The 27087-nt window shown below is 38.1% G+C and overlaps 1 protein-coding gene across 4 annotated transcripts in view; it reads left to right on the top strand.

Moving 5' to 3' along the window:
- The window catches only part of dscama (Down syndrome cell adhesion molecule a), a 200470-nt gene that overhangs the window by 27500 nt on the left and 145883 nt on the right, over nucleotides 1–27087 (top strand). For all 4 annotated transcript variants that reach the window (XM_057820053.1, XM_057820055.1, XM_057820054.1 and 1 more), the window contains exons 2-3: nucleotides 17122–17439; nucleotides 19282–19431. In XM_057820053.1, coding sequence (XP_057676036.1) covers nucleotides 17122–17439; nucleotides 19282–19431 — 468 coding nt within the window. The remainder of the gene's footprint in view (nucleotides 1–17121; nucleotides 17440–19281; nucleotides 19432–27087) is intronic.

The following is a 27087-nucleotide window of genomic DNA, read 5'->3' as shown; positions in this document are numbered from 1 at the left end:
TGTATTCTGTCAGTTTCATTTCTATTTCCACATTATATTTGGAGTGATCATTTGCGAAATGGTTATTGCTGAGGGGACTTTGAATGCACTTAAATTGTTAAAAAAAAAAAAAAAAACTACGTATATATACCTCTGAGCAAAAATAGGCTCAGGATTTCAAGGGTTAAAATATATAGTTTTAAATTTAGCAGGACAGATGTTAATTTTATCTTAGTTTTCTTTTTGTATTAAAAATACATTGCTGATAACGATTATTTTTTTCATGTGCTTCTATCACTCAAATATGTACCTAATTCATGTTTCAGTAAAATTATCATAATATTACATTTGAATTAAAAATTATGCACAAAACAATGATTCAAGGGTGACGGTTATTGGGCTAGCCAGCTCTACCCTTCTTTTTTTTCAGGGTAGTTGGCAACCTTATTTGTGACCATCTGTGCATTAGGCATTTTAGAAGAAGTCATCCAGTAGATGCTATTTCATAATGTTAGCCGCTAATGTTATGTTTCAGTAGAGATCGTTTTATGATGTTACCTGCTAACATTAGCTAGTCAGACATAAGTGCGTGCTTACCTCTGTTGTAAATTAATCCGACTAACCTTATCTTGAAATTGCCTGACACTCCCCGCCACTGTAGATTCAAACTTTTGTGACAGAAAACAGATTTATCCAGAAAATACTGCTCAAATATGCACAGTACAGGCCAAAAGTTTGGACACACCTTATTCAATGCAACACAAATGAAGGTCACAACTAGGCATGTGCCAGTATGATATTCTGACGCTACGATAACATTAAGACAAAATATCAAGGTATTGCAATTACAGCTCTAAAATGTGTTACAGTAATTTTCGGACTATAAATCGCTACTTTTTCCCCTCATTTTGAACCAAGCCCTGCAGTCCAGTGCAGCTTATTTGTTGATTTATTTGGATTAATAGGTGTCACTAACTCCATTCATGTCCAGTTTGGATCTTTTACATCCATTCAAAAGTGAGATTTGCCGAATGACACAAAATGACATCTGTCATAAGCATTCCTTAATGCTCATAGTAGTGTAATTTTATAATTATGATGGTCTTATGACAGTCATATGGTGCCACAGTCATTTACTGTAATTACCATAACTAGCAATTAATGAAACAACTGGAACAGTAACTGAAGAAATAATTAGCATGAATTTTGATTGTTGTTTACATCTGTAGCGCTGTAATGCATACCAGGAGGCATGTTGGACGACAACAATGTTGACATCAAGTGGCAGCAGAGGTTGACTGTCTCCCCCAAAGGAGCAGTGATGGCCAAATGAAGCTTCTTGAAGCAATGATGCTTTGCAGACAATTGGTTCAAAGCTTTATGGTGGTTCATTTGGTCTTTTGACAGTCTTATGATGCCGGTGTCAAATAAAGTGTTACCACTTAATATCTTTTGGTCTAAATATCCCATAATACAGCGAAGACAGCTGCTGGTAATAGTCCAGTGCGGTTATCTATGAACAAGGGCCGTTTTCGTGTCAAATTTGGTGAGTGGCAGCTTATAGTCAGGTGCGCCTTATAGTCCGAAAATTACAGTACTTTGAGATATCTGGGTTAAAAAAATTATATGTATATTTTTTCCATTAAAAAGGATTTTTATTTTTCAAAACATATTAGCAAATTGGAATAACAGCCACAGTTCAACATTATTACCTACAGAACAAAAATAATTTAATTATTTTCCATAAAAAAGCATGTGTGTGATGACTCGAATCATATTTACATGACACAACACAGACAGTTGCAAGAGGGAAAAAACGCATTTTACCACAGCTAGACACACTAAACACGCTGGAGTTAACTCTCGTAGCTGATGGGAAACGTTCATGATAGTATTTAAACCTTTAATTTTGTATAAATGCGAAATCATATTGGAGGTACGGCCTACTAGGCAGCAACCGTCCAAAAACATGTTTTACATGTCGGTTGGCCCTCCTCTGAGTTGCGGTCGTCTGTAACCTCTCTGTAGCTGAAGTATTCCCTTACCAGTGATTCAGTTTTCTTCTATGGGGAAAAAGTTCAGGAATTTCTCCTCCTCCATACATCGTTCAGCACAGCTGACTCACTGACACTGAGCAACAAACCGGAGGGGGAGGGTTGACTCCCTCATGAAGCTCATCAAGAGAATGGCAGGAGTGTGCAAAAAAAAAAAAAATCACAGCAAAGGGTGGCTACTTTAAAGATACTATAATATTATACATGGTTTTAGTTATTTCACCTTTTTTTGCTAATTACATAATTCCACATGAGTTCATTCATTATTTTATTACCTTCAGTGAGAATTTACAATATACAGTACAGTGGGGCAAATAAGTATTTAGTCAACCACTAATTGTGCAAGTTCTCCTACTTGAAACGATTAGAGAGGCCTGTAATTGTCAACATGGGTAAACAACCAACCATGAGAGACAGAATGTGGAAAAAAAAAAACAGAAAATCACATTGTTTGATTTTTAAAGAATTTATTTGCAAATCATGGTGGAAAATAAGTATTTGGTCAATACCAAAAGTTCATCTTAATACTTTATTATGTACCCTTTGTTGGCAATAACGGAGGCCAAACGTTTTCTGTAACGCTTCACAAGCTTTTCACACACTGTTGCTGGTATTTTGGCCCATTCCTCCATGCAGGTCCCGTTTTAGAGCAGTGATGTTTTGGGGCTGTTGTTGGGCAATACGGACTTTTAACTCCCTCCACAGATTTTCTTTGGGGTTGAGATCTGGAGACTGGCTAGTCCACTCCAGGACCTTGAAATGCTTCTTACGAAACCACTCCTTTATTGCCATGACTGTGATTTTCACTCAAAATCTCTCGATACATGGCCCATTCATTCTTTTCTTTACATAGATCAGTCGTCCTGGTCCCTTTGCAGAAAAACAGCCCCAAAGCATGATGTTTCCACCCCCATGCTTCACAGTGGGTATGGTGTTCTTTGGATGCAATTCAGTATTATTTCTCCTCCAAACACGAGAACCTGTGTTTCTACCAAAAAGTTCTATTTTGGTTACACCTGACCATAACACATTCTCCCAGTCCTCTTCTGGATCATCCAAATGCTCTCTAGCAAACCGCAGACAGGCCTGGACGTGTACTTTCTTCAGCAGGGGGACACGTCTGGCAGTGCAGGAGTTGATTCCCTGGTGGCGCATTGTGTTACTGATAGTAGCCTTTGTTACTGTGATCCCAGCTCTCTGTAGGTCATTCACTAGGTCCCCCCGTGTGGTTCTGGGATTTTTGCTCACCGTTCTTGTTATCATTTTGACGCCACGGGTTGAGGACTTGCATGGAGCCCCAGATCAAGGGAGATTATCAGTGGTCTTGTATGCCTTCCATTTTCTAATAATTGCTCCCACAATAGATTTCTTTACACCAAGCGTTTTACCTATTGCAGATTCAGTCTTCCCAGCCTGGTGCAGGTCTACAATTTTGTCTCTGGTGTCGTTCGACAGCTCTTTGGTCTTGGCCATAGTGGAGTTTGGAGTGTGACTGACTGAGATTGTGGACAGGTGTCTTTTATACCGATAATGAGTTAAAACAGGTGCCATTAATACAGGTAACGAGTGGGGCCTCGTTAGACCTCGTTAGAAGAAATTAGACCTCTCTGGCTGCCAGAAATCTTGCTTGCTGGTAGGTGACCAAATACTTATTTTCCACTCTAATTTGGAAATAAATTCTTTACAAATCAAACAATGTGGCTTTCTGTTTTTTTTTTCACATTCTGTCTCTCATGGTTGAGGTTTACCCATGTTGACAATTACAGGCCTCTCTCATCTTTTCAAGTAGGAGAACTTGCACAATTGGTGGTTGAATAAATACTTATTTGCCCCACTGTCAATAGTCATGAAAATAAAGAAAACGCACGAATGAGAAGGTGTGTCCAAACTTATGGCCTGTACTGTATGTATTGTATGTATTCATTTGTCACATGGAACATATGCTATGCCGCTGTCACTTACAAAGCTTACACTTTAATGGTGCATTATGTACAGTAGATCGAAAAATTATATATATATATTTTTTTTTTCCCATGCTCCATCTCATCTTTGTATATGTGGCATCAGTATGATTTTATTTAATCACTCACATTTTATCTTCTTCAATCTTTAGTCATTTCATTTCTCCCTAACCTCCTCCGTCTGAGTTGATTTGCAATACTTGTCCCCTTCCACCTTGGTGATATAACTCATTAAAGTCCCCAGTACGTGGGAACTCTCTCATCTCTTGTTGGTGCTCATATACGTAAATGAACATTCATATGCATCAACTAGCCCACTTCACGGCGACTCTTGTCTTGCCCTCTGGAGAGTTGACATAAGAGGAGACTATCATTGGTTTTACATAGGATCTGAATGACACCAAGCGCAGCGCTCAACAATTATTCATGAAGGCAAATTGGGAGCTGATGATTTGGGAGTCAGTAGTCCCTGTTCTGTGATCTGTACATCTCAGCTCACAACATTTGGCTTTACTAGATATTCAGTAAGGCCTTAGGGCAGGAGTGGTGGGGGTCGCGGTTGTAAGTCTTGGGGCCATAGGAGGGGGAGGAACAGGGGTCGATTTGAATGCTTACCCACTGTCGTCAGGAGGCAGCCCTGTCCTCCACCCGATCCGCCACCCCACCTATTTTTCATACCCCAGCCCCCATTCTGCCCTCCCTAGACAGTATCTGCTGTAATTACCTGCATTGCCTGCCACGAGCTGTCAGTATGGCTCAGTGCTTGTTTCCTGCAGAGAAGTAGCCCTAATGTCTTGATGCTCTGGTGTCTGTTGCAGCACCAAAGAGCAAAAAGCCCCCAATAAAATGAAGGCTAATGAAAGAGTCTATTTATGCCGTGTGTCAGTAGGAGCTTTATTGATCAGACGGATATCGAAATAAACTGCCTGTGTGATTTGCAAGCAGCCACTGGGGTTTGTAAAATTGAAGGATTACCTGAGCAGTGTTTGTTTTTGGAAAATGAGAACATAATTTTGGGCTTTTACACCTGGGACATTCTACATGCAAAAATAACAAGCTTGGTCATTTTTTTGCTGAGTATTTGAAACATTCTTTTTATCAGAAAATCGGTAAACCATAAGTGTCAGCACCTTCAATGGCTGCATTGACTTGTGCATGCGCCTGTCAACCAAGGACACGTCAGCCTCTGTGTTCATAGGCTCTAAGACATTAACGCTCATCCCCCAACATCCTTATGACACGCCTGTGTGCACTCTCCTTGACCAAAGCGTGTCTGGCGCCCTTGAGCCTCAAATACAATTGCAGGGGTTTCACAATGCGGGGACTGCTTTGGATGTAACCAAACATGCGTATGCTGGTCTTCAATAGCCCAAAACAGAACTTTAAAGGAAGTGATGGCCTTTTTAACACATTACTCCATAATCAGAGATTTAAGAATTGCGTCATTTGCATTCTTAAATACTTTGAGCAACCATCTTTCACATAAATGTAATCTATGCAAGGTGATATCTGTCCCTTTAACTAAATCTCAGCAGTATGGATGTAATAGCTAATCGATTAAATCAATTAAAATCGATTAATAAATTAGTTGCCAACCAATTTGATAATCAATTTCTGCCGACAGCTATGAGCAGTCCCGTTCGGTTCCTCGTTTGTGTGTAATGTAAGGTTGGGCGTGCGCCAGTGATTAGGGCAAAGGAGACAGAGTTTCCTGCTGCTGCAGCTGTTGGGTTGCTGAATTAATATTACGAAGTGTCGAGAGTTAGATTTTCTTTTGTGTTGTTGATCCAGTGTGCCTCTGTCAGAGGTGAGTAAATGAAGCCAGTTGTATTGTTTGTATTCTTTGTTGGTGAGACACTACTACTTAGCACGGAGCGCTAACCCAGTTAGTGATTATACTAATTAGTGTCTTAAGTGTCTGTTTGTATTATGTTTTGGAGAAGTATTTTAGCCCTTGAGTTATTGTTAGATAGTAAAGTTGTCTCATTTCTTTTTATACAGAAACCATGCACATAAACCTATTCATAGAACAGCTAGAGTCTCCTGTCAACACAAACTCAAACTGTAAATTGTCATACAAGAGAGTGTGCTTTGAAATTTGATTTGGATTGTTTGATAAAGAAAACGGACTCGTTACAGTCTGCCTCCTCTTTATTCAATTTTGTTGAGTTTGAAGAAAAAGAATGGATCATTGACACAATTTATATCAGCACGAAAAAAAATCAATCAACAGCATTTTTTTTATACGAATGAAAAGGACTTTTGTGTGAGAAATTATTTTTATGTTTTATACTCAGAACCATTATTAAAAACTTTAACAGGTTTTATCTACCTACAACAGTACAGTTGTAGACTACAGCTGTAATAAAATATTATTTTTGAAGGAAATTGTCATCTATTTTGTCTTCATTGTTACTTACATTCCTAAAACAACTTTGTTATATAGTGAAGGTAATTGAAAAAAGTGACATTTATCCAATCAAATTAATCATCCGATAAATCGATTAAAAAAATACATCGTTTCCAATTAATAAAACTCACCATGACGCCACGAACTGTATGTCAAAGACTTTAAGACGACACTCATGACACTAAATGCTAATGCTAATGCGAACACTATGCTAACGCTGCAAGTCACATTTAGTGTGTGATGTCCACTAAGCATAAACTTTTATAGCTTAAAGTAACATGGCATATTTAGCCAAGATAAGAAAACAAAACTTACCAAGCAGCACCTGACATGTGCTTCACAAAAGGCAAGTCTGGAGACTGAGAACACTGGCAAGTAAGCGTATGTGTTTGGGGTGCAGCACGTCACATGAGTGACACGACCACTGGTACGATGTGTGCTTACTACACATATGATTAGAAAATGTCACATATTGTGAACTTATGATGGAAACTATGGCGCATTTTCATCTCGTTCTCGTCAGACAAAAACTGGCATTTATCTCATAATATTTTAGTACTCCAAGACATGTTTTTAGCTCGTCGTCATCACTTCATCTTCATGAAAAGAATTGTTTGTCAACTAAATATTTTTCTTATGGTCATCATTGATGAAAACAACACTGACTCTCAGACCATCAGAAGCATCGAGTCACTGGACACATTGTCTGACTTCCTGTTCAAATTTACCATGTTTTATTTTGGTCCTGTATTTTTATGGAAAATGAAGAAACTAAAAGAGAGATGAGCTCAGTTGCCCGTAAAGGGAAGTTGGAGGTGAAAGAGTCAAAGACCTTGGATGGGGAATTAAATTAAGGATGCAAGCATTTAAAGGACGTTGTGAGAGACACCTAAGGTGAAGCTTACTTTGACCTCTGCCATGGCTTTATGTCTTTCTCCTTTAACAGTGGCCTGTGTGCGACTGTCTGAGTGCTTTTCAGCCTTCCCGCCTCCCCACTCAACCCCTTCCCACACTATTTTCTTGGCATTGCACTAAAAAATAAATGCAGTCATACTGTATCTATCTGAAGCATTGCCATCTTAAAGGGTTGTGTGTCCATCAAGCTTTCTCATCTGAAGAAATCAACCACCCAGAAATGGGTGGTAGTCTCAATATTTTATGAGTTGGCCCATAGAGGACCGAGACAAAAGCAGTTATGCAGCAGCAGTTCTTTCTTGTTCAGATAGCTTCTCAAACGCACACTAACCAGAGGCTGCATGACGGCTGTCTTGGAAGATCGACTCTTAACTCAGCTTTATGGGTCACTTAAATCCTGTTTGTAGAATACTAATGAGACATAATGATACAGAATAGTCCTCTAATATTGTTGGACATAAGAGGTGTAAATTCAACCCTTCATTGATCTTCTGTTCTAAATATCCTCACAAGGGTAGCGGGGGTGCTGGAGCCTATTCCAGCCAACCGTGGGCAGTAGGCGGGATAGAAAGTGCCCACCAGCTTATTGCTAATATTCATTGTGAAGCCCCATTAAAACGTTAACGAAAATTGGCATCCTGTCACCTCGTAGAGCAATTAATATTCACGAACAAATGCATTTATCTATAACAATGCTCATGCCCATAAGGTTTTGTACACTGCCAAAAATAAGTTTTATCAACCATCAAATGTATAAGTTATCAACAAAGCGTTCTTATTCCAGTTATAATAATGCCTGTGCTTTTCTGCCAAGTGCTGCATACCAGTGGGGAATGTAAGTAAATATTCAAGGCTGTTAATTAACTGTATTGTTGAGGGATTTTTTAAAAAATGTATATATTTTTCTATTCTATATGTTTATTTCTTTTGTTATTATTAACGCTGTATGTTAAAGGGGAAGTTCAGAATTTTTGACATAAGGCTTAATATTCGAGTTAGCGGGGGTTTAATTAGTCGGTGGAGTTGAATTCAACAAATTCCCCGCAGTTTGTTAGTTTTTAGGACTCCGGAGTGGCTAAGCTAGCGAGAGTCAATGGGTTTTACTAGCATGCCAATAAAAAAAAAAACAGATGCACGCATGAGAATCACCGATGACCCATGCAATCAATAGTGTTGGCTATGTTTTCAGGATAAAGTTATTGAAACTTATCATTGCATGTCAATAATTGTAGTATGAACAGCAACATTTGTAATCCAGCAGCTCCGTAGGGAACAGGCTGTCTAGGAAAGCAGGATTGAGTGATGTCATATTGTTTTTTTCACGACTGTTTTTTTTTTTTAATTGTGAAATAAAGGGACTCCCCATCCTCCAAATCAATCACACTGACGCACTGTACTGTTTACTCTTTGACCACGACACTGCTTCATTTGAACAGTTAGATCTGTTAATATAGTTTATTTATTTTTTTTTTTTAATTCGCATGCTAGCAAACACCATTGACTCGCGCTAGCTTAGCCACTCCGAGTCCCTGAAACTAACAAATAACTAACCAACTTCTGCGTTGACAAAATTACGCATGTCATCTTTGAAGCCTCGTCACGCTGTAATTACATCACCCACTTGGCGATGGTTGGTCTCATTTGAAAGTGCGGAAATTGAGGTCCACTCCTGTTTTTACTTGGAGTCAATCGACCAAGTAAAACTGGAGATGATGTCATTTGAGTTTTATGGTTTTATTGCCCTCATAAATAAGCATTACAACTCTGCATGAACCAAGTGTTTATGTCCATATTTCCATCATTTGTTGTCCTTTTTTGAAACCGAAAGCACCACGAAAGACTACATATCCCAGGACCCATTGAGAGGTCAAGAAGGACGGACAAAATGTGAACATTTTTAATAAATTGCCGAGATAGGCGCCACCTAAGGAGAGGGAGGCAAGGTAGCAAGCGATGGCCGGTTGGATTGAGCGAACGACTTTGAAACGTGCAGAATGAATTGAAAACTAAATTTAGCGCAAGCTAATGCATTATTTCATCAACTCAAGGAAGAGAATGAGCCGGATTTGTCGTTGTTTTCTTCAGATGAGTCAGCGAAAGAAGTGACAGCAGCGTGCAAATGGCGCAAGAGTGGGTTGTATGACGTAGTGTGTGACCTAGCTTTATGTCCTGTTCAAGAGGAAACTGAGTGGCATGCCTGAAAAAATCGAACGGAACTAGATTATTGTCAATATTTTTGAAAAGGCTTTTTTTCAGTGTTATATTAGATTTTTTTCTTCACTATCAATGTTTTCAATGTGTATATAGATGTGTGTGTTAGATAAGCTTGATTGCATGTACTGGTATATACTTTGATAAGGTGATGGGTACAATACCTAACCTCACAAAGAGATATCCTCCAAACCCTTTTTGTGTTCTATGATATATATGTATGTATATCAAGCTTCAAAACGGTTGGTCGAGCATATTTGGTTTTGAAAAAAGGGACCCAATCTGGCCATTGTGAACAATTTTTTCTTTGAAATATAAACCCACAGGCAATCATTGGTTTTTGAAGATTTCAGAGAACTGGTGTCTCAAAGGGTGCTTTAGGGTTATCTTTTAATTGTATTTACCTCCAAAAATGACCCTTATTTGTGAGCCATAGTTATTGCTTTTCACATTCTTGCAATGTTGGACATATAAATGATTATGCAGTTTCATACATTTTTCATATATTTTATATAATTATTGACTCTGAGCTTTTATCATTTGGGGTCTGCTGTTACAAATATTAAACAAGACAAGTATTATTTGCAAGAGTTACTTGCTAATTTTTCGTTAAATATTTAAGGAAGTAAATATTAACTACTCTCTAGTTATGTGTTCACATAATAAAATAATAAAGTTTCACACTCACATTCAAACCATCACTGACTGGAAATTTGAAAACCCACACTGCCGTCAAAATCTGGCTAATGTACCACTACAACACCTGCAAAAGCAAAAATGTGTGAAACTTGTGTGTGGATATGTGCGCGTGTGTATATAAAGTATAATATGGGCTCATACTGTATATGGCATCTATTGTTTTTGCTGCTGTTTTATTGAGTACTTTGTTGTACATTTTCAGTGTATGAAAATGATTGATTATTGATGGGTTGTTTGATGTTGGGTATGTCAACACATCACTAAAAAAGCAACAAAATGATTCGGACAAAAAAAATCCATAAAGAAAATATATAAAACATTTCTGGTCTAATTTTGGTTTTTCATTTTTCATTTTTCATTTTGGTGTATCCTTTTTTATTTAGAATGAACTTAATTATCTGCGCAGTATTTTTATCAAACGATGACATTGGCCGAGTCAACTCTTACAGTGAGGCCTAAACATGGCGAGTGCTCCCACTGAGACTTTAGGTGGTTACGGTTTTAGTGCTACTCAGAAAGGTTTAATTAGGACATAAAGTAAAGAGCATTGAATACAGTAGAGGTAATTTTCCACAGCAGAATATAAAATATGTAAGCCCACAGATATCTGCCCTGGTATGTTAATAATTTTAGCTGAAATTATTAACAAATGTGAATACGGACAAAACATACAACAGGTAGTGATTCACAATTTTATTATAAACTGAAGTTGTTTTTGCTGTAAAAAATCATGCAAGTTAGACACCAATGTTTGACTCTTCAACCAAACATTGCATGTTTTTGAATGTACAGTATTTCTATATAAAGTAGTTAGTGATCTTTCGATATGACAGCTAAACCCCCCAATGATTGGTGTCATAGCTCTTTTTTTTTTTTTTTTTTTTGGCGTTCTTGTACTTAAGCTTTGCCAATATTGTAGCTGTCAACAAATACCACAATTTACTATTCAACACCCGAGGATAGGCCCTCTGAGTACTGCAAGTGTGAAGTGAATGCAGCTACAAATGTGCCGAGACACGTGTTCACCATGGTGTTTGTTTGTCGTAACAGGTTGACCGACCGATGGGTGGAAGTGGCCTGTGACTCGAGCATGCTCATTAGGAATTTATGAAGCGCTAAAATGTTTGGTCTCAAGGGGGAAGGGATTGGCAGCTGTCGCACGGGTAGGCAGACGTGAAGGCAGAAGGCCTGATGGCAGAAGAAGAGAGGATCATAAACACAACATGCAATGTTTGATTTTATGCTATTGCTATAATCATTTGTGATATTTTAGCATGTGTTTAATTAGCTAGAATTTTATAATCACTGGTTACCTACAAACTAAAGGGACAATGTGATTGTCAAGTTTGTCAATCACTTAACACGCTAAGTTGGCTTATGGAATTTGATGAGGAGCAGTACTCTTATGATACAGTGATGGACTGTTCCATTTATTTTGTATAATACCGATCATACAGAATGCTGTTGCCAGAGTCCTTACAAATACAAAGAAGCTGGACCATAGTACAACGGTTATGAAATAGTTACACTGGCTTCTTGTGAGTCAGTGGATGACTACAAAATTACAAAACACTTAATGGCCTTGGACCAAAATACATGCTTGATTTGTTTGACTCCTACGAAGCATCTAAGGTCGTCTGGAACCAGTCTACTCTCTGTTCCAAGAACAAGAACCAAGCAGTGTTAGGCTGAATTTAGTTACTATGCTATTCACTTTAGAATAGAATAGAATAGAATAGAATAGAATAGAATAGAATAGAATAGAATAGAATAGAATAGAATAGAATAGAATAGAATAGAATAGAATAGAATAGAATAGCCCTTTATTGTTATTATACAGCTGTACAATGAAATTCTGGAGCATCTCCCTTTACAGTGCGGGATAAGATGAGTTAAAATCTCAAAAGTGACTTGCAAGTATGAGAGTATAAAATCTAAATAAATATATAAATGTAAAATGTGTATGAGATATTCCTATTTTCAGGCAGTGTAAATAATTGAAGTGAAGTAGCAGCAGTTTGACAGAGAAGGCATTGAATATTGCACGTTAATATTGCACGTAAGTAAGTATTGCACATAGAATATTGCATGTAAATGAATATTGGACATTGGGTGGTGTTACATATTGTATGGCAGTTCAGGGTGCAGATGGCTTTAGCAAAGAAACTTTCCCTCAGTCTGTTTGTTCTTGCTTTTAAACACCGTTCGCATCCTCCAGAGTGAAGCAGTTCAAATAGCTGGAAACCAGGATGTGAGCTGTCCTTGAGGATGTTTAGAGCTCTGCTGAGGCACCGGGAGGAGTAGATATTATTCAGAGAGGGGAGAGGACAGCCAATGATCCGCTGTGCTGCCTTGACTGTCCTCTGAAGCCTCTCCCTGTCTGCAGCTTCGCAGCTCCCGTGCCAGGTGGAAATACAGTATGCTAGCAGGCTCGCAATGGATGAGTGGTAGAAGGCCAGCAGCAGCTTCCTATCCTGCTTGGTCTTCCTGAGAGCTCGCATGAAGTGCAGACGCTGCTAAGCCTTCCTCTATGATAATTGTTATATTTGCTATCTATGAGAGATCATCTGAGATTTGGACTCCCAGGAACCTGAAGGTGTGGACCCTTTCCACACACTCGTCGTTGATGTACAGGGGCGGCGGATCAGTTCTGTTCCTCCTGAAGTCCATGATGACCTCTTTGGTATTGGTGTGTTCAGGGCCAGGTTGTTGTCTGAGCACAAGGCTGAGAGTTTGGGGACTTCCTCTCTGTAGGCTGCCTCATCTCCCAGTGAGATCAGTCCAACCACTGTGGTGTCATCAGCTAACTTGACAATGGTGTTGCTCTTGTGGAACAAGTTACCTGAAGCGCTGAAGTGTGCTCAAACCATTAGCTCCTTTAAATCAGGGCTAAAAACATTACTATTTACCACAGTTGTGTTCATAAATGCCCATATACTGGACTGTCTCAGAAAATTAGAATACACAATATTCTAATTTTCTGAGACAGTCCTGTACATTAATCCACCATTTAAAGCAGGGGTGTCCAAACTTTTTGCAAAGGGGACCAGATTTGGCGTGGTAAAAATGTCGGGGGCCGACCTTGGCTGACGTCCTTTACATAGAACAATATACAGGACTGTCTCAGAAAATTAGAATATTGTGTATTCTAATTTTCTGAGACAGTCCAGTACTTCAGATTGCTTATATAGTTATATGACTGTTGCTTTTCATTAATTATTATTATATATATATTTTTTTTATTGTTTTGTTTTGATTTTTAGGTATCATGTTTCTGTGATTTTTATTTCACGTAAAGCACTTTGATTTGCCTTGTCTTGAATAGTGCTTTAAAAATTAATTTGCCTTGCCTATAACATAGTGACTCAAAAAAAGTGGTAAATTCCTTGATTTTCCACATTGACTAAATCTGCAACAAAATGGGGTTTTCATTGGCCTATTTGCCTCTCGTTCACAAATGTTGCTTTAGAGGCATATGGTGTGACACAATTTCAATTTTAAAATATTTTAATTTTCATCATTGTAATTATTATAAATTTATTTTTATATTCAGGTGGTTTTCACTTTTCTAAACTACAGTCAGTAAAATGTTTCAAAGCAATTCAAAGGCATTGAATGTGGAAGAAAGTAAAGGCATTCATCATCGTTTTAGTTTAGGTACAGTTACAGTATAGTTCATAAATTGGGTAAAAATGTAAATGAAAGTATCTTGGTTTCGTGTTTTTATTTTTGTAACCAGGAACCACTGAAGAAAAACAGAAATTTACATTGTCATTAACGTCCATCGGTAATTAGAATTAATGAACCAACCTGGATTGTTTTGGAATGTGGCAAGAAGCCAGAGTAACCGGTGAAATTTCATGACTAGCAGATTCCTCTCAACTGTGGTGAAGATATGCTAACCATTATAGCACTGTGCTCTCTAAGTACACTAATGATGTTTGATTAACTATCAGTGAGAAATCCTTTTTTTGTTTGTTTGTTTCTTGTCATTCACTGGGGCAAATTATACTGGACTGTCTCAGAAAATTAGAATACACAATATTCTAATTTTCTGAGACAGTCCTGTATATTGTTCTATGTAAAGGACGTCAGCCAAGGTCGGCCCCCGACATTTTTACCACGCCAAATCTGGTCCCCTTTGCAAAAAGTTTGGACACCCCTGCTTTAAATGGTGGATTAATGTACAGGACTGTCTCAGAAAATTAGAATATTGTGTATTCTAATTTTCTGAGACAGTCCAGTAAGTCACATTAATGATGAAAATGTTGCTTTAGCCTACTGCAATTTAATTGTTAATGAAAAGCAACTACTTTTTTCCATCTGCTTTGAGCTGCAATTTATAGTCCAAGGTGGTTTATTTGTGGATATTTACAGCCATGTTTTTTGTGTGTAAATATCCCAAACTACAATGTGGACACCTGCGTTTTATAAACCAGTGCGGTTTACACGTATACAGTACATATGAACAAATAAAAATATAAACAAATACTGTTTTCAAGTAAAATTTGGTGGGTCCGGCTTCGTCAGGTGTATCTTATCGTGATAATATAACAATATTTATATTTCATTTGTTTACATTCCAAAATCGGCCATTTTTACAGGTGTGTAGACACTGTATATTAAATGTAGTTTTGCTGCTTTGCTGAGGTACCCATACACATAAATTCCAGTCATTATCGACTAAATCCTCTCAAGAAAGCGAGGTGGCTAACTAATAGCTTGAATGGAGAGTAGAAAAGCAGCACGACCAAAAGATTTACAGTTACTGGTTGCAAACTTTTATGCAAAGATGATGCAGTAATGAACAGCAGAACAAAAATGATATGGATATATTATTTCAGTCATAACTCATAACTTGATTACATTGCTGAGCTTGTGAACAACCTTATATAATGAGGTATTATTATTCTTACATCAAATAAAATATGGTATGGTGGCTAGATAATGCAATTTCTGTAGAAATTGCAATGGTAGCTTTGCTTTCGCAGGTAAAACCCCTTGGGGTCATGTCCTGCTGATTTCGGGTCACTTCCTGTTGATTTGGGGACGTTTCAGCGTCACTTCCTGTTAATATCAGGTCACTTCCTTTTGATTTGGGAGGATTTCAAGGTCACTTCCTGCTGATATCAGGTCATTTCCTATTGATATATTGACAAAGATGGTCTTCAATGGCATCGACGTACATATGCGTCAACGGAATCCAAGTACATAGGCATCAATAGAATCGACATATATGGCCATCATTGGCATGGACGTACATGGTTGTCATTGGCATGGACGTACATGACCGTCATTGGCATGGACGTACATGACCGTCATTGGCATGGACGTACATGGCCATCAATGGCATGGACGTACTCTGGTGTCAATGGGATGGATGTACATGGGTGTCAATTGGATGTACAGTACATACATGGCTGTCATTAGTATCGACTTACTTGGTCACCAGTTGAATGTCTTTGGGCTGTAATGGTAAAGTTTTTGGTCAAAACTCACAACCACCCATGTGTTTCTGCCATTGAAAATGAAGGGGAAATTTTGGCCATTAAAAATTGATCGAATGACGCACATGGCAGTGGCATTTCATTAGAAATGAAGGGAATTTTTTGGCAAATTTTGGAGGAACGGTAGGTTTTTCGCAAATTCTGTAAACAACTTTTATGCCCCTTACCTTCCTGAAATTTTTTAGGTATGATTTATGTGATTTGGATAAAAATTGTAGGATTAGATACATTTTGAAAAACATTTTTTTTCCCCAAAAACCCAGGTTTTGGCACAAACTCATTTTTTTGGGGGGGGTCATTTGAAAGATTCCCTGCATCACACGAGAATTCTGGTCATTTCGGTAATGGAACGGTGTCAGTGGGCCAAACGGTTTGGGCTGTGCAGTGTGCCAAAGAATTGCCATTCAAAAAAAGGAATAACATGGATGGTTGCTTTTGCATTACATGCAAAGATACCATCGACTATAAAATGCAATTTCTGGAGAAATTGCATGGAGATGATTTGCTCTTATGGTCGTTCAACTCCTGCGGGTCACTTCCAGTTGATTTTGGGGCATTTCTGGGTCTCTACCTCTTGATTTCATGTTTCTTCCTGATGATTTTGTGATCTTGGTGCGATTTGAGTAAATAATGATCGTCAATGGAGTTTGGTTTTTTTTTTTTTTTTGTTTTTTTGCAGGTTGAAAATCAAAAGGAGTGAGTAGAAAAAAATTGTTAATGTTAAAGGTGCCTATGGAAAAGAATGGAGGCTTTGGAAATTAATCAGGCCATTAAAATGTATGTTTTTTTTTGTTTGTTTTGTTTGTTTAAATTTTGGCGGAACCACATGTTCTTGCTAAAAGCTGACTCATAGCATTTGTGTGCTTTGATGTTTTTTTTTTTATCTTATGATGAGTGAATTATGTCAACCAGACAAAAACTTTAACACAATACCAAAAATAATGTGAATGCTATACAAGAATGATTTATGCACATGATTTATGCACAGGATGGCCGTCATCAATTGAATTAATGTTTAATGGATATTCGATTCACAGTTATACAGTATGCAGTTTTTTTATGTGAATGTCTGAGCTAGGAGAAGTCCGACATTCTTTCTCATTTATTTACGATCCAGCCTGCTCATGGCCCAACCCTACTGCAGTGTATCCCTATAGGTACGCTCATGCAAACTTACTCCACTGTAGCGAGCACAAAGGACCAACATGGGAAAAATAAAGGAAAATAAACACACAGGCATAATAACAACAATATTCTATTATAAGATATGTTCTCTTATCTTTTGGTGTTGTATCCATTCCAATACGCCACGATTTGCTGTTTAAAGTAATGCCTTTGAAGGAATTTTCTCACAATTTTTCATTTCATGTCTTTTTTTGTTGCAGTTTTCTGTGAAGATCTACGTTCCAGCTTATATTTTGTCAATGCATCTGTGCAAGAGGTAGTGTTCGCCAGCACCACAGGGACGTCGGTGCCCTGTCCCGCAGCAGGTGTGCCACCAGTCTCACTGCGCTGGTACCTGGCCACTGGTGAGGAGATCTACGATGTGCCAGGGATCCGCCATGTGCACTCCAATGGCACCCTTCAGATCTTCCACATCCCCCCATCCAGTTTCAGTAAACTCATTCACGACAACACCTACTATTGCACAGCGGAGAACCCCTCAGGGAGAATCAGGAGCCAAGATGTCCACATTAAGGCTGGTCAGTATCCCTGCACTTCAATGTCAACTCTGGTCTAATAACATTTATCAGCAGAAATTCCTCTTGAAGGTTTTTTTTGTTTTGTTTTTTAAATTCAACCTAGAAGCGTTCACCCAGAAGTAAAACCACAAAACACAGTTGACATCTGGGTCATTCCAGATTTGGAGGACATTTTATGTCCTATTTTATTTCAAATAATCGTCATTAAAAAACACACAGTTCTGAGTCAATTTACAGTGGGATGAAAAAGTATCTGAACCTTTTGGAATTCCTCACATTTCTGCATAAAATCAACATTAAATGTGATCCGATCTTTGTCAAAATGACACAGATGAAAAAACAGTAACTGCTTTAACTAAAACCACCCAAACATTTTTAAGTTTTCATACTTTAATGAGGATAGCATGCAAACAATGACAGAAAGGGGAAAGATAAGTAAGTGAACCCTCTGCCTAAGGAGACTTAAAGAGCAATTGAAACCAATTTTTACCTAACAATTTTAGTCAGGTGTGTGCCCAGTCATTGATGAGTGTTTTAAAGCTGCCCTGCCCACTATAAAACACACACCTGGTAAGAATTGTCTTGATAAGATGAATTGTCTAATGTGCATCATGGTTCGGTCAAAAGAGCTGTCTAATGATCTTCGATCAAGGATTGTTTGTTTGTACAAAGCTGAGAAAGGATACAAAACCATCTCATGTGATCAGAATAAGGCAATACGTAAAAATGTTAGATTCTTTAGTTATTTACAGAAATTTGTATTCTTGATCAGTTGTAATAGCTAAATGAACAGGTAGTTTCGGTTTAAGAAAAAGCGAATATTATAATGGCTTTGCAATTTTGCTACTCTTATTTTGCTAAGGATTGTAAATATTGAATAATTCGTGTGGTAAAAATGTTACCATTGATCTGTAAGCTAAGTTAATTAGGTCTCTGATGGTTTATTCAAATTTTTGATGACTGTAGCAGAAAATCAGGAAAGCAATCCCTTATTTTATATGAATTTTGAAGCCTCGATGTCCTTAAATTCTGGAACGGCTCTTTTAACCTTTAAAACCTAAACCTAATGACGCACCGTTCGACTGGTTGGCCTATCGATCACGCCTGATTTAATAAATTTTGGGGGATCGGTGCTCAGTCGATCACTAATAATATAGCTGATCTTGTGTCTGTTTGCCACATTACCTTTAATCTGTCTGAATTCAGTCAGATACCTTTTTGTTTAGTGAATGCTCACATTTGGCTCAAATGTAGGTTGTTGCAGAATTAAAAGTATTAAAATGCAAAAATAAGCTGATATGATTTAGAAATAAAATTTTTAAAATTGCTATTTTTTTGGGGGGGGGGGGGGGGGGGAACTTTAATTTTAGCAGTTTGGAAAAAAAATGTTTTTCCAATACTTTTAAAGAACTGCTGCTTGTGTTAGTTAAGATTGGTTAAAGTTGGTTCACAGGTAATGTTCAGTGTTTTGCAATAAAACAAGATTGATTGGAATATTAAACATGCGTGCTGTTTTTTTTTTATCAGGGAAAAACATCAGGATTGGTAAAAATCGATATCAGCAGCTCAGGCTTTTCAGAAAACTGTGATACAGTATATGTTCACCACTAGTTAAAACTATCGTGTATAATGAACTTCATTGTTTTAGTCATTATTACCAAGTAAAAGTAGTGACTATACAGTATATTGACATTTGTACATTGTATATTTATTCACTCCTGTGAAGTCCATGTATGTTGATTTGCAAGTTGAAAAGCTGTGTTCTGCTGTAAAATTTCAGATTCTCTAATTTTCTGGAATCCGACAGAATATTAAAAATATCTCTTTTCCTCTTCCTGCCAGTCCTACGGGAACCGTACACTGTTCGGGTGGAGGACCAGAAAGCCATGAGAGGCAATGTGGCCGTCTTCAAGTGCATTATCCCCGCCTCAGTGGAGGCCTACATCTCTGTTGTGTCATGGGAAAAAGACACAATGTCAATTAACGCTGAAAGTAAGTCTCACTTCTTTACAACAGCCAACTTTGCATTCTCGCCTGGTATTGTGGCCCTACTGAATATTTCTGGCTGTGTGTTGTGACATCAGAGATGTGTGTTGTCTCAGTTAACTGTGCAAATCTTCGAAAAATGAGGACTAGCCTAGACTGAAATTATGAGCCAGGCGGCGTCTATGTCTGTGTTTGCAAGTCTGTCTGACCTAATGACAGTGAGATCTTACTAAAATTCCTCTGCCAGCCGTCCACGAGCACACAGGCTGCCAGCCATGTCACTTAGTCTCAGCGTATTGACCCATTTCTCTGGCTGATAGGAAGCACTGCGGCACTCCGATCATTCAAATCACTTAAATGGAACACTCGCCTATGTGATTGTTTCCCAACCCTGCGGGGCAAATTCACTTTATGTGGGGCATTTAGCAAACTCAATAGACATGAGTTAATGCCATTTTGCCTTTAGATGGAGGGCAAATGCTTTTGAGGGATTTTTTGTTGTTGTCGGTTGTGGTGTTTTTGCCATTCGTCCTCTGAGGCAAATTCGGGCATGGTGAAATCTATAGCACTCTCGTAATTGTTCATAAATAGATTTTCAGTATCATGTTGCTGACGCGGGGGTTAGAAAAGGGTTGCTGGTTAACTAGCAAACTCCACTGGATATTTGATTGTTCAGCATTTACTGTTGCACGATTTTGTAATGTTACATATATTTGTATTGCAGATGTATGAATCTAAGGAGTGTAATAATGTGCCCCAGTCAAAACAAAGTCTTTATCAAAGAAACAAAATGGAAACTCATCACATCTGTACCCATCAACCATGTAAACGTTGTCAGAAAAATAATTCAGCCACCAATCCATTGCCCTTCTCCATGCTAAATAATGGATGATGGAAGCCTATGAATCCATGAGCAAATGGTTTTTATTCACGACTCAGTGCATACATCCCACCATTCTCATCCTACTGTAGTACACACACATTTTAAGTGCACTTGTGTTTTTTTTTTTTGTATCCATGTCTGTCTTTCTGCACAGTAACTAAAGCCACAAACATCTGCCAACTCTTCACTTTAATTTCCCACATTAATGAATAAAGGAAGATTATTACATTAACAGAAAACAAAAACAGTTTTTGAAACATTACTTTCATCTCGTGGCCATGAATAATTGACTTTGGCTTTTGGGTTTGGAACATGTAGAACAATGTGCCTGTATCTTCTCTCTATGGGGATAGAGCATATGGAGGTGATGCAAGGTAGACTACCTAAGCTCCAAGAATACTAGTAACCAGTAGAAAACAATTGAAGTGTAAGTACATACAGTGGTATGTAAAAGTATCTGAACTTTTTGGAATTTCTCACATTTTTGCATAAATCACCATCAAATGTGATCTGATCTTTGTCAAAACCACACCAATGTAAAAACAGTGTCTGCTTTAACTAAAACCACCCAAACATTTATAGGTTTTCATATTTTAATGAGGATAGCATGCAAACAATAACAGAAGGGGGGGGGGGGGGGGGTGATATGTGAGCCCTCTGCCTAATTTGAAACCAAATTTTACCAAACATTTTAAGTCATTTGTGTGCCCAATCACTGGTGAGTGGTTTAAAGCTGCCCACTATAAAACACACACCTGGTAAGAAATGTCTTGATGAGAAGCATTGTCTGATGTGTATCATGGCTCGGTCAAAAGAGCTGTCTGAAGACCTGCGATCAAAAGATTGTTGATTTGTATAAAGCTGGGTAAGGATGCAAAACCATCTCTAAAAGTCTGGATGTTCATCAATCGACATTCAGAGAAGCTGTCTACAAATGGAGAGAGTGTGGTGCTGTTACTTCTCTCCCAAGGAGTCGCCGTCCACCAAAGATGACGCCAAGAGTTCAGCGCAGAATACTCAGAGATTAAAAAAAAACCTAGAGTGTCAGCTAAAGACAAAATACACGTTCTGGAGTGACCAAGTCAAAGTCCAGACTGAACCACATTGAGATGCTGTGGCATAACCTAACGACAGCGATTCACGCCAGACATCCCAGGAATCTGACTAAACTACAGCAGTTTTGTAGAGAAGAATGGGCTAATATTAGTCCTGATCGATGTGCCAGACTTATCTGCAGCTACGGGAAGCGTCTGGTTGAAGTTATTGCTCCCAAAGGTGGGGCCACAAAATATTAAATGTGATGGTTCACACACTTTTGTTTGTCATTGTTTGCATACTATCCTCATTAAAAATAAAAACCTAAAAATGTTTGAGTGGTTTTAGCTAAAGCAGACAGTTTTTTTCATCTGTGTGATTTTGACAGAGATAGATAACATCTGCTGGTGATTCTATGCAGAAATGTGATAAATTCCATAAGGTTCAGATACTTTTTCATACTATTGTATGTCACTGAGAGACCTGTTTTGTAATGCTCTTTTGAACAGAAAAAGGAGCAGAAAATAGTTTTGTGTAAGCATGTTCGTGAGGTATCCTTTTTTTTTTTTTTCATTATTGTATGGTGGCTGGAAAGTGTCCGGTAATTTGCGTATTCTTAATTCTTTGCTAAAGAAAAACAACATGAATGCCATTCGGGAGCAGACTTAAAACGATTGATACACTTTGGTAGATATCGCTTTGTGACCATCTGCCTAAGCTTTTCACTGGTTGTCATCCTGTAGATATTCATGTACAACGCTAGCTGCGAACGCTATTATCCAGTTGAGATTGTTGTATGACGTTAGCCACTAATGTTAGCCATTTGTAAGCTTTTAATCAGACATAACAGGGAAACAAGCACACACTTCAAGTGACTGGCAAACATTAGCAGCTTTCATCATAACGCGTTTTCAATTTTACAATAACGTTAGCGGCTAACGTCATATAACAATTTCTACTGGATGACTACTTCTGAAATAATGAGACGTATACAGAGTGATTAAAAAAGAATGTGCCAAATTCATCACACATTTATTCATTTTAAAATCATTGAAATTGACAGAATTAGCGGTCATTCGATACAGGAATTATTCTTGTTTAACTGGGTGTCTACCGTAATTTCCCGAATATAGGGCCCACCCGTGTATAATGCGCACCCCAAATTTACTTGTAAAATTTAGGGGAAATTATTGTACCCGTTTATAACGCACATCCTAATTTTAGCACCAATAAATAGAAGAATACAAGAAAACAGAGCTCGTATACAGATACAGAAATGTCATTTTACTGACTGGTGCGCAGTCGACACATTTTTGTCCCATTCTATGCCAGCGCCTCAACCCCTTCCTAAAGGCATTTTTGTGCAATTAAGTATTTACTTTGTAAGTATTGATATTACTTCATTAATATACATTGTTTAGGTGTTAGAATTTAATGCTTGTTCACATTTGGTGTTGAAAAAGTAGCTATTTTATTTTAGCACAGTAACATTTGCTGTTGTGTATAGTTCAAAATTGTATATCGTATATCTTTTAATATAATTATCAGCTTGACATTATTGGTTATCGGTTGGGAGGAGGAGGAAATGATTGGTTATTGGTAATGGTTGAAAAATGCATTATCGTGCATCACTAATTTAAACCACACTTATATTATTACATTTAAGTATTTCCTTGACGCATTTTTTAGTAGGTTATTCCTATATTCATTCAAACAAAACAAGTTGAAAGAGGACAGTAGTACTTAGGGGGTCAAATTCGCCATTCGCCGCGTTTCGTTTGTATAGGATATTTTGGTAGAACAATGGTATTAACAAGGAACATTTGTAACAAACACAAATATTAAGAACAAGAATTTTTTGTGTAAAAAATGTGAGCATTAAACTTCTCAAAAAAAGTGAACCCTTTAAAAGAGGAACAACCTTACAATGTTCAGCTGCAGTTATTTTGTTATCCAGAAGTGATGAGGGTTCTTGAAAAAAACGTTTTCAAGGTCCACTCACTTGCTGCTCGTCTCATTATTTTATGTTTTGCGCTCTTCGCGTGACGTTCTACGGCTGCTTCGCCCCTGCTGCTCACATCCACGTTGTACCAGAAAAAGCATGAAGAAACCGTGGAACGAGTCTCGACTGCTTTTGACGAGGAAATCGTGCTCTTTCGTTCATTCAATGTTAAAAGATGTGTGCAGTTTTGGTATGTTTGCTAGCACTGTTGTAAAATCCCTGCGAGGAAATGATTTTATTGAACCAATGATATAGGAGGTTTTGTTTGGTGGGGCTGAGTTGCGTCACAAAAACTGAACCGCGGACCATTTTCTTTAAAAGCGGAACAAATAGTGTCCGGCTAATGGGATGTGCCTGTTTGTTGGACACATCACTGAAAAGGCGGAGTGTCCGTCCTGAAACCGGACAGGTGTTCACTCTAACTTGAGAATGTAATGAAGAGCTGGAAGAGGATTTTATTCAGAGTCCAGTGATTCAAAGAAATCGTCTGGAACAAACAACAGTCACACCTTTAATTAGAAAAATCCCGAGGCATTACTTAAGATCAGTGGACTAGCAGGTTGTTTTCTTTGGGAATATGTTGTTATGGAAAGAAGCCTGTCACCACTGGCTTGCTAAGCTTGGCCATTCCCCAGGTAGAGCCTGTGCTGCAGTCACTGAGGAGGGCTTGTAGTCATTTGCCTCAGCCTGATGCTCCCTGCTCTGCATTCAGCAGCAGTAGGGCCAAGAGAGGTCCGACCCCCGCAGCACCAATGCAGACACACGCGCACACACAAATCACTTTTCATGCGGCACACGTGCTAAGCATCAGGGCCGTCGGCCTTCACATTCTCTTTTCTCAGCTTTCCTTCTTTTTCCCGCTGCTTCTATTCAGTTCTTTCCTGTTCACGTTTCTCCCAAATATTGTGGTTCGTTTCAGTGAATATTCTGTCCAGTGACCAATGTAAGCATTTGAAAAAAATTAAATGGGTTAGAAGGTGATAACATTGAAAAAGAAATTCACATTTGTTTGTCAATTTCCATAACTTACTGGAAATCGTTTTCCTTGTGTATATTAATCATAGTTAAACGCTTACAACAACAGGTTGAAATTAGGGCTGTCAAAATTATCGCGTTAACGCGCGGTAATTAATTTTTTAAATTAATCATGTTAAAATATTTGACGCAATTAACGCACATGTCCCGCTCAGAAAGTATTCTGCCTTTTGGTAAGTTTTACAGCAAGGCTTTTTGCGCTGTCCAACAGCGAACTCTTGTGGTCGCTTTGCGACATGGTTTATTATTTTCTTCTTTCCTTTCTTCATTATGGCTGCACGACGTCTCGGGCTGATAATGTTGTGCTTATATGATCCTTGGACAAGATTTGTCTGTAAGTATGGTTGTTGTAAAGAATGTACATATTATGTTAGTAAGCGAAATGTTATATTTTTTGTATGAGACGCTTTTTGTTTATGTTTAGTGAACCTGTATAGCGTGCTAAGCTAACGTTGTTGCTAATGCAATGCTTGTGTACTTTTATTTTGTAGTTTTACGACGGTCTAAAGAGGACAATGGTTTGAGGCCATTTTATTAATAAATCAGATGAAAAAGGAAGAAGTCTAATTATTAAGGCGTCGTTCACTAGCTGTCTAGCTTTGGAAAAAGTAGACGCTTCGGGGTGAGGACAGCATAGACAGATTTAAATGACAGTAGAGTGAAATTCCCACTACAGTCCTTATGTACCGTATGTTGAATGTATATATCCATCTTGTGTCTTATCTTTCCATTCCAACAATTTATTTTACAGAATATATACTGTATATAATTTACAGAAAAATATGGCATATTTTATAGATGGTTTGAATTGCGATTAATTGCGATTAATTACGATTAATTAATTTTTAAGCTGTAATTAACTCGATTAAAAAATTTAATCGTTTGACAGCCCTAGTTGAAATGTCTATTAATACTTTCAGTTTGGCCTTCTTTTCAGCCATCTTCACAGTTTGAGGCATATTCATATGTTAACATTTGAGGATGGAGTCATTTTTTCCAAGCATTGCCATTCACAGTGTAATTTGGCTGCATATAAAAAGTATTTAATGTAAATATCTACTGTAGACTTCTGTTTGTAGTCCAGTGCTTCTCAATTATTTTTTTTTAACCCCCTTAGGAAGACGAAAACGTTTCGTGCCCCCCTCGGAACACGAAAACGTGCCCCCCCCAACTCTCTGCCGCCACTGTAAATAGTATCATTTTTCTATAAAATTATTATTAATATAAGTACACCCCTGCTTAAAATGGTGTCCTTTTTAATATTAGAGAAAAATGTAATACGGATGTACTTACAATAAAGTATAACGTTATTAACATTGCTTGGTTTGTAACAGAAAAGACTTAAAGCGCATCAGTTTGCCTGGATGAAAACAAAAAAAGTCACATCCAAACTAAAAATACACTCAAGGTACATTTTTTGACCATTTGATATTGGATTTCAATAAATCAATAAATGAAAATAAATTCAAACTGATTAGCAACATTAACTCATGAGGACAATATCCCAACAATTGGAGATAATTTCACAATTTCCGACAGCTTTAAATGAGTGTATTAGCTAGAGATGTCCCGATCCGATATTTGGATCGGATCGGACGCCGATATGGGCAAAAAAATGTGCATCGGTATCGGATCGGCCGACACGGAAAAATTCCGATCCAGACTTCCGATCAAGTTTTTTTTTTTTTTTTATGCGGTCCGGGTTTTCCAGCACACCGATATACATAATCCATTCCAGTTTTTGCTTCGGTTTCCCTAAAATCCGGTCCGCATTTTACGGCACTCCTTCAACACACTACATTACCTTCTCCCAATTTACCGAGAGACTATCAGTAAAAATATCAGCTTTGTGGGATCATTTCACCTTAAAGGACGAACAAGACGAAGAGGCAGAGTGCAACATATGCCACAATAAAGTCAAGCGTGGTGGTAAAGCTGTAAGAAGTTTTAATACAACCAACCTAATCAAGCATTTAGCAAAATACCACCACAAACAATATGAGGAGTATGTTAAGAAAACCGAAGACAAAAAGAAAGGTCCTACGCAACTAACACTGGCAGAAACTTTTGCTATGCGTGACAAACTGGCACTCGACAGTCCCAAAGCCCAGGGAATAACAAGAGTCATTGCCGAAGAATTCATTCTGGATGACGAGCCATTATCTCTCGTGAGTAAAGACGCACCATCCAACACTTTTATGCTGCATTCCAGAGAAGTGGGAAGTCGGATGTATCCCACTCGGAGGTCGGATACCAGTTCCGACCTCAAAGCGTTCCAAGCAAATGTAAACAACAAAGATGGCTGATCGCGACGAGGTGTTTTTTATTTTGGCCATCCAAAGACATTTTGACCTTCAGCGAACCTGCCTTCCTATAAGCGATCAAATAGTAGAGGGAAAAACGACGGCTGCGTTATTGCCCACACTGTAAACTGCCTTTTTTTTTAGTTACATCCTTTGCTGATCGTCAATATAAAAACATAGCACAACAAAGATAATTCACATGAGAAAAAAATACATGGCGTCTCAAATAAACTTGATTTACTTCATTATTGTGTTATCATTCAATACGTTTTCTTGAACGCCATTTTGTCCAGTGACGTCAGATTGAAACAACTTGGAAGTCGGGGTAGATATTTTTTTCTCCAAATTCGCGACTTGGACCTCCCAGTTCGAGTGGCGTTCCAATGATATTTTCCTAGTCGGAG

Source organism: Corythoichthys intestinalis, chromosome 18 (assembly GCF_030265065.1).
Source record: "Corythoichthys intestinalis isolate RoL2023-P3 chromosome 18, ASM3026506v1, whole genome shotgun sequence".
NCBI classification, from domain to species: Eukaryota; Metazoa; Chordata; class Actinopteri; order Syngnathiformes; family Syngnathidae; genus Corythoichthys; species Corythoichthys intestinalis.
The sequence above is the reverse complement of the archived record's forward strand: the minus strand, read 5'-3'. Positions and strand labels throughout refer to the sequence as shown.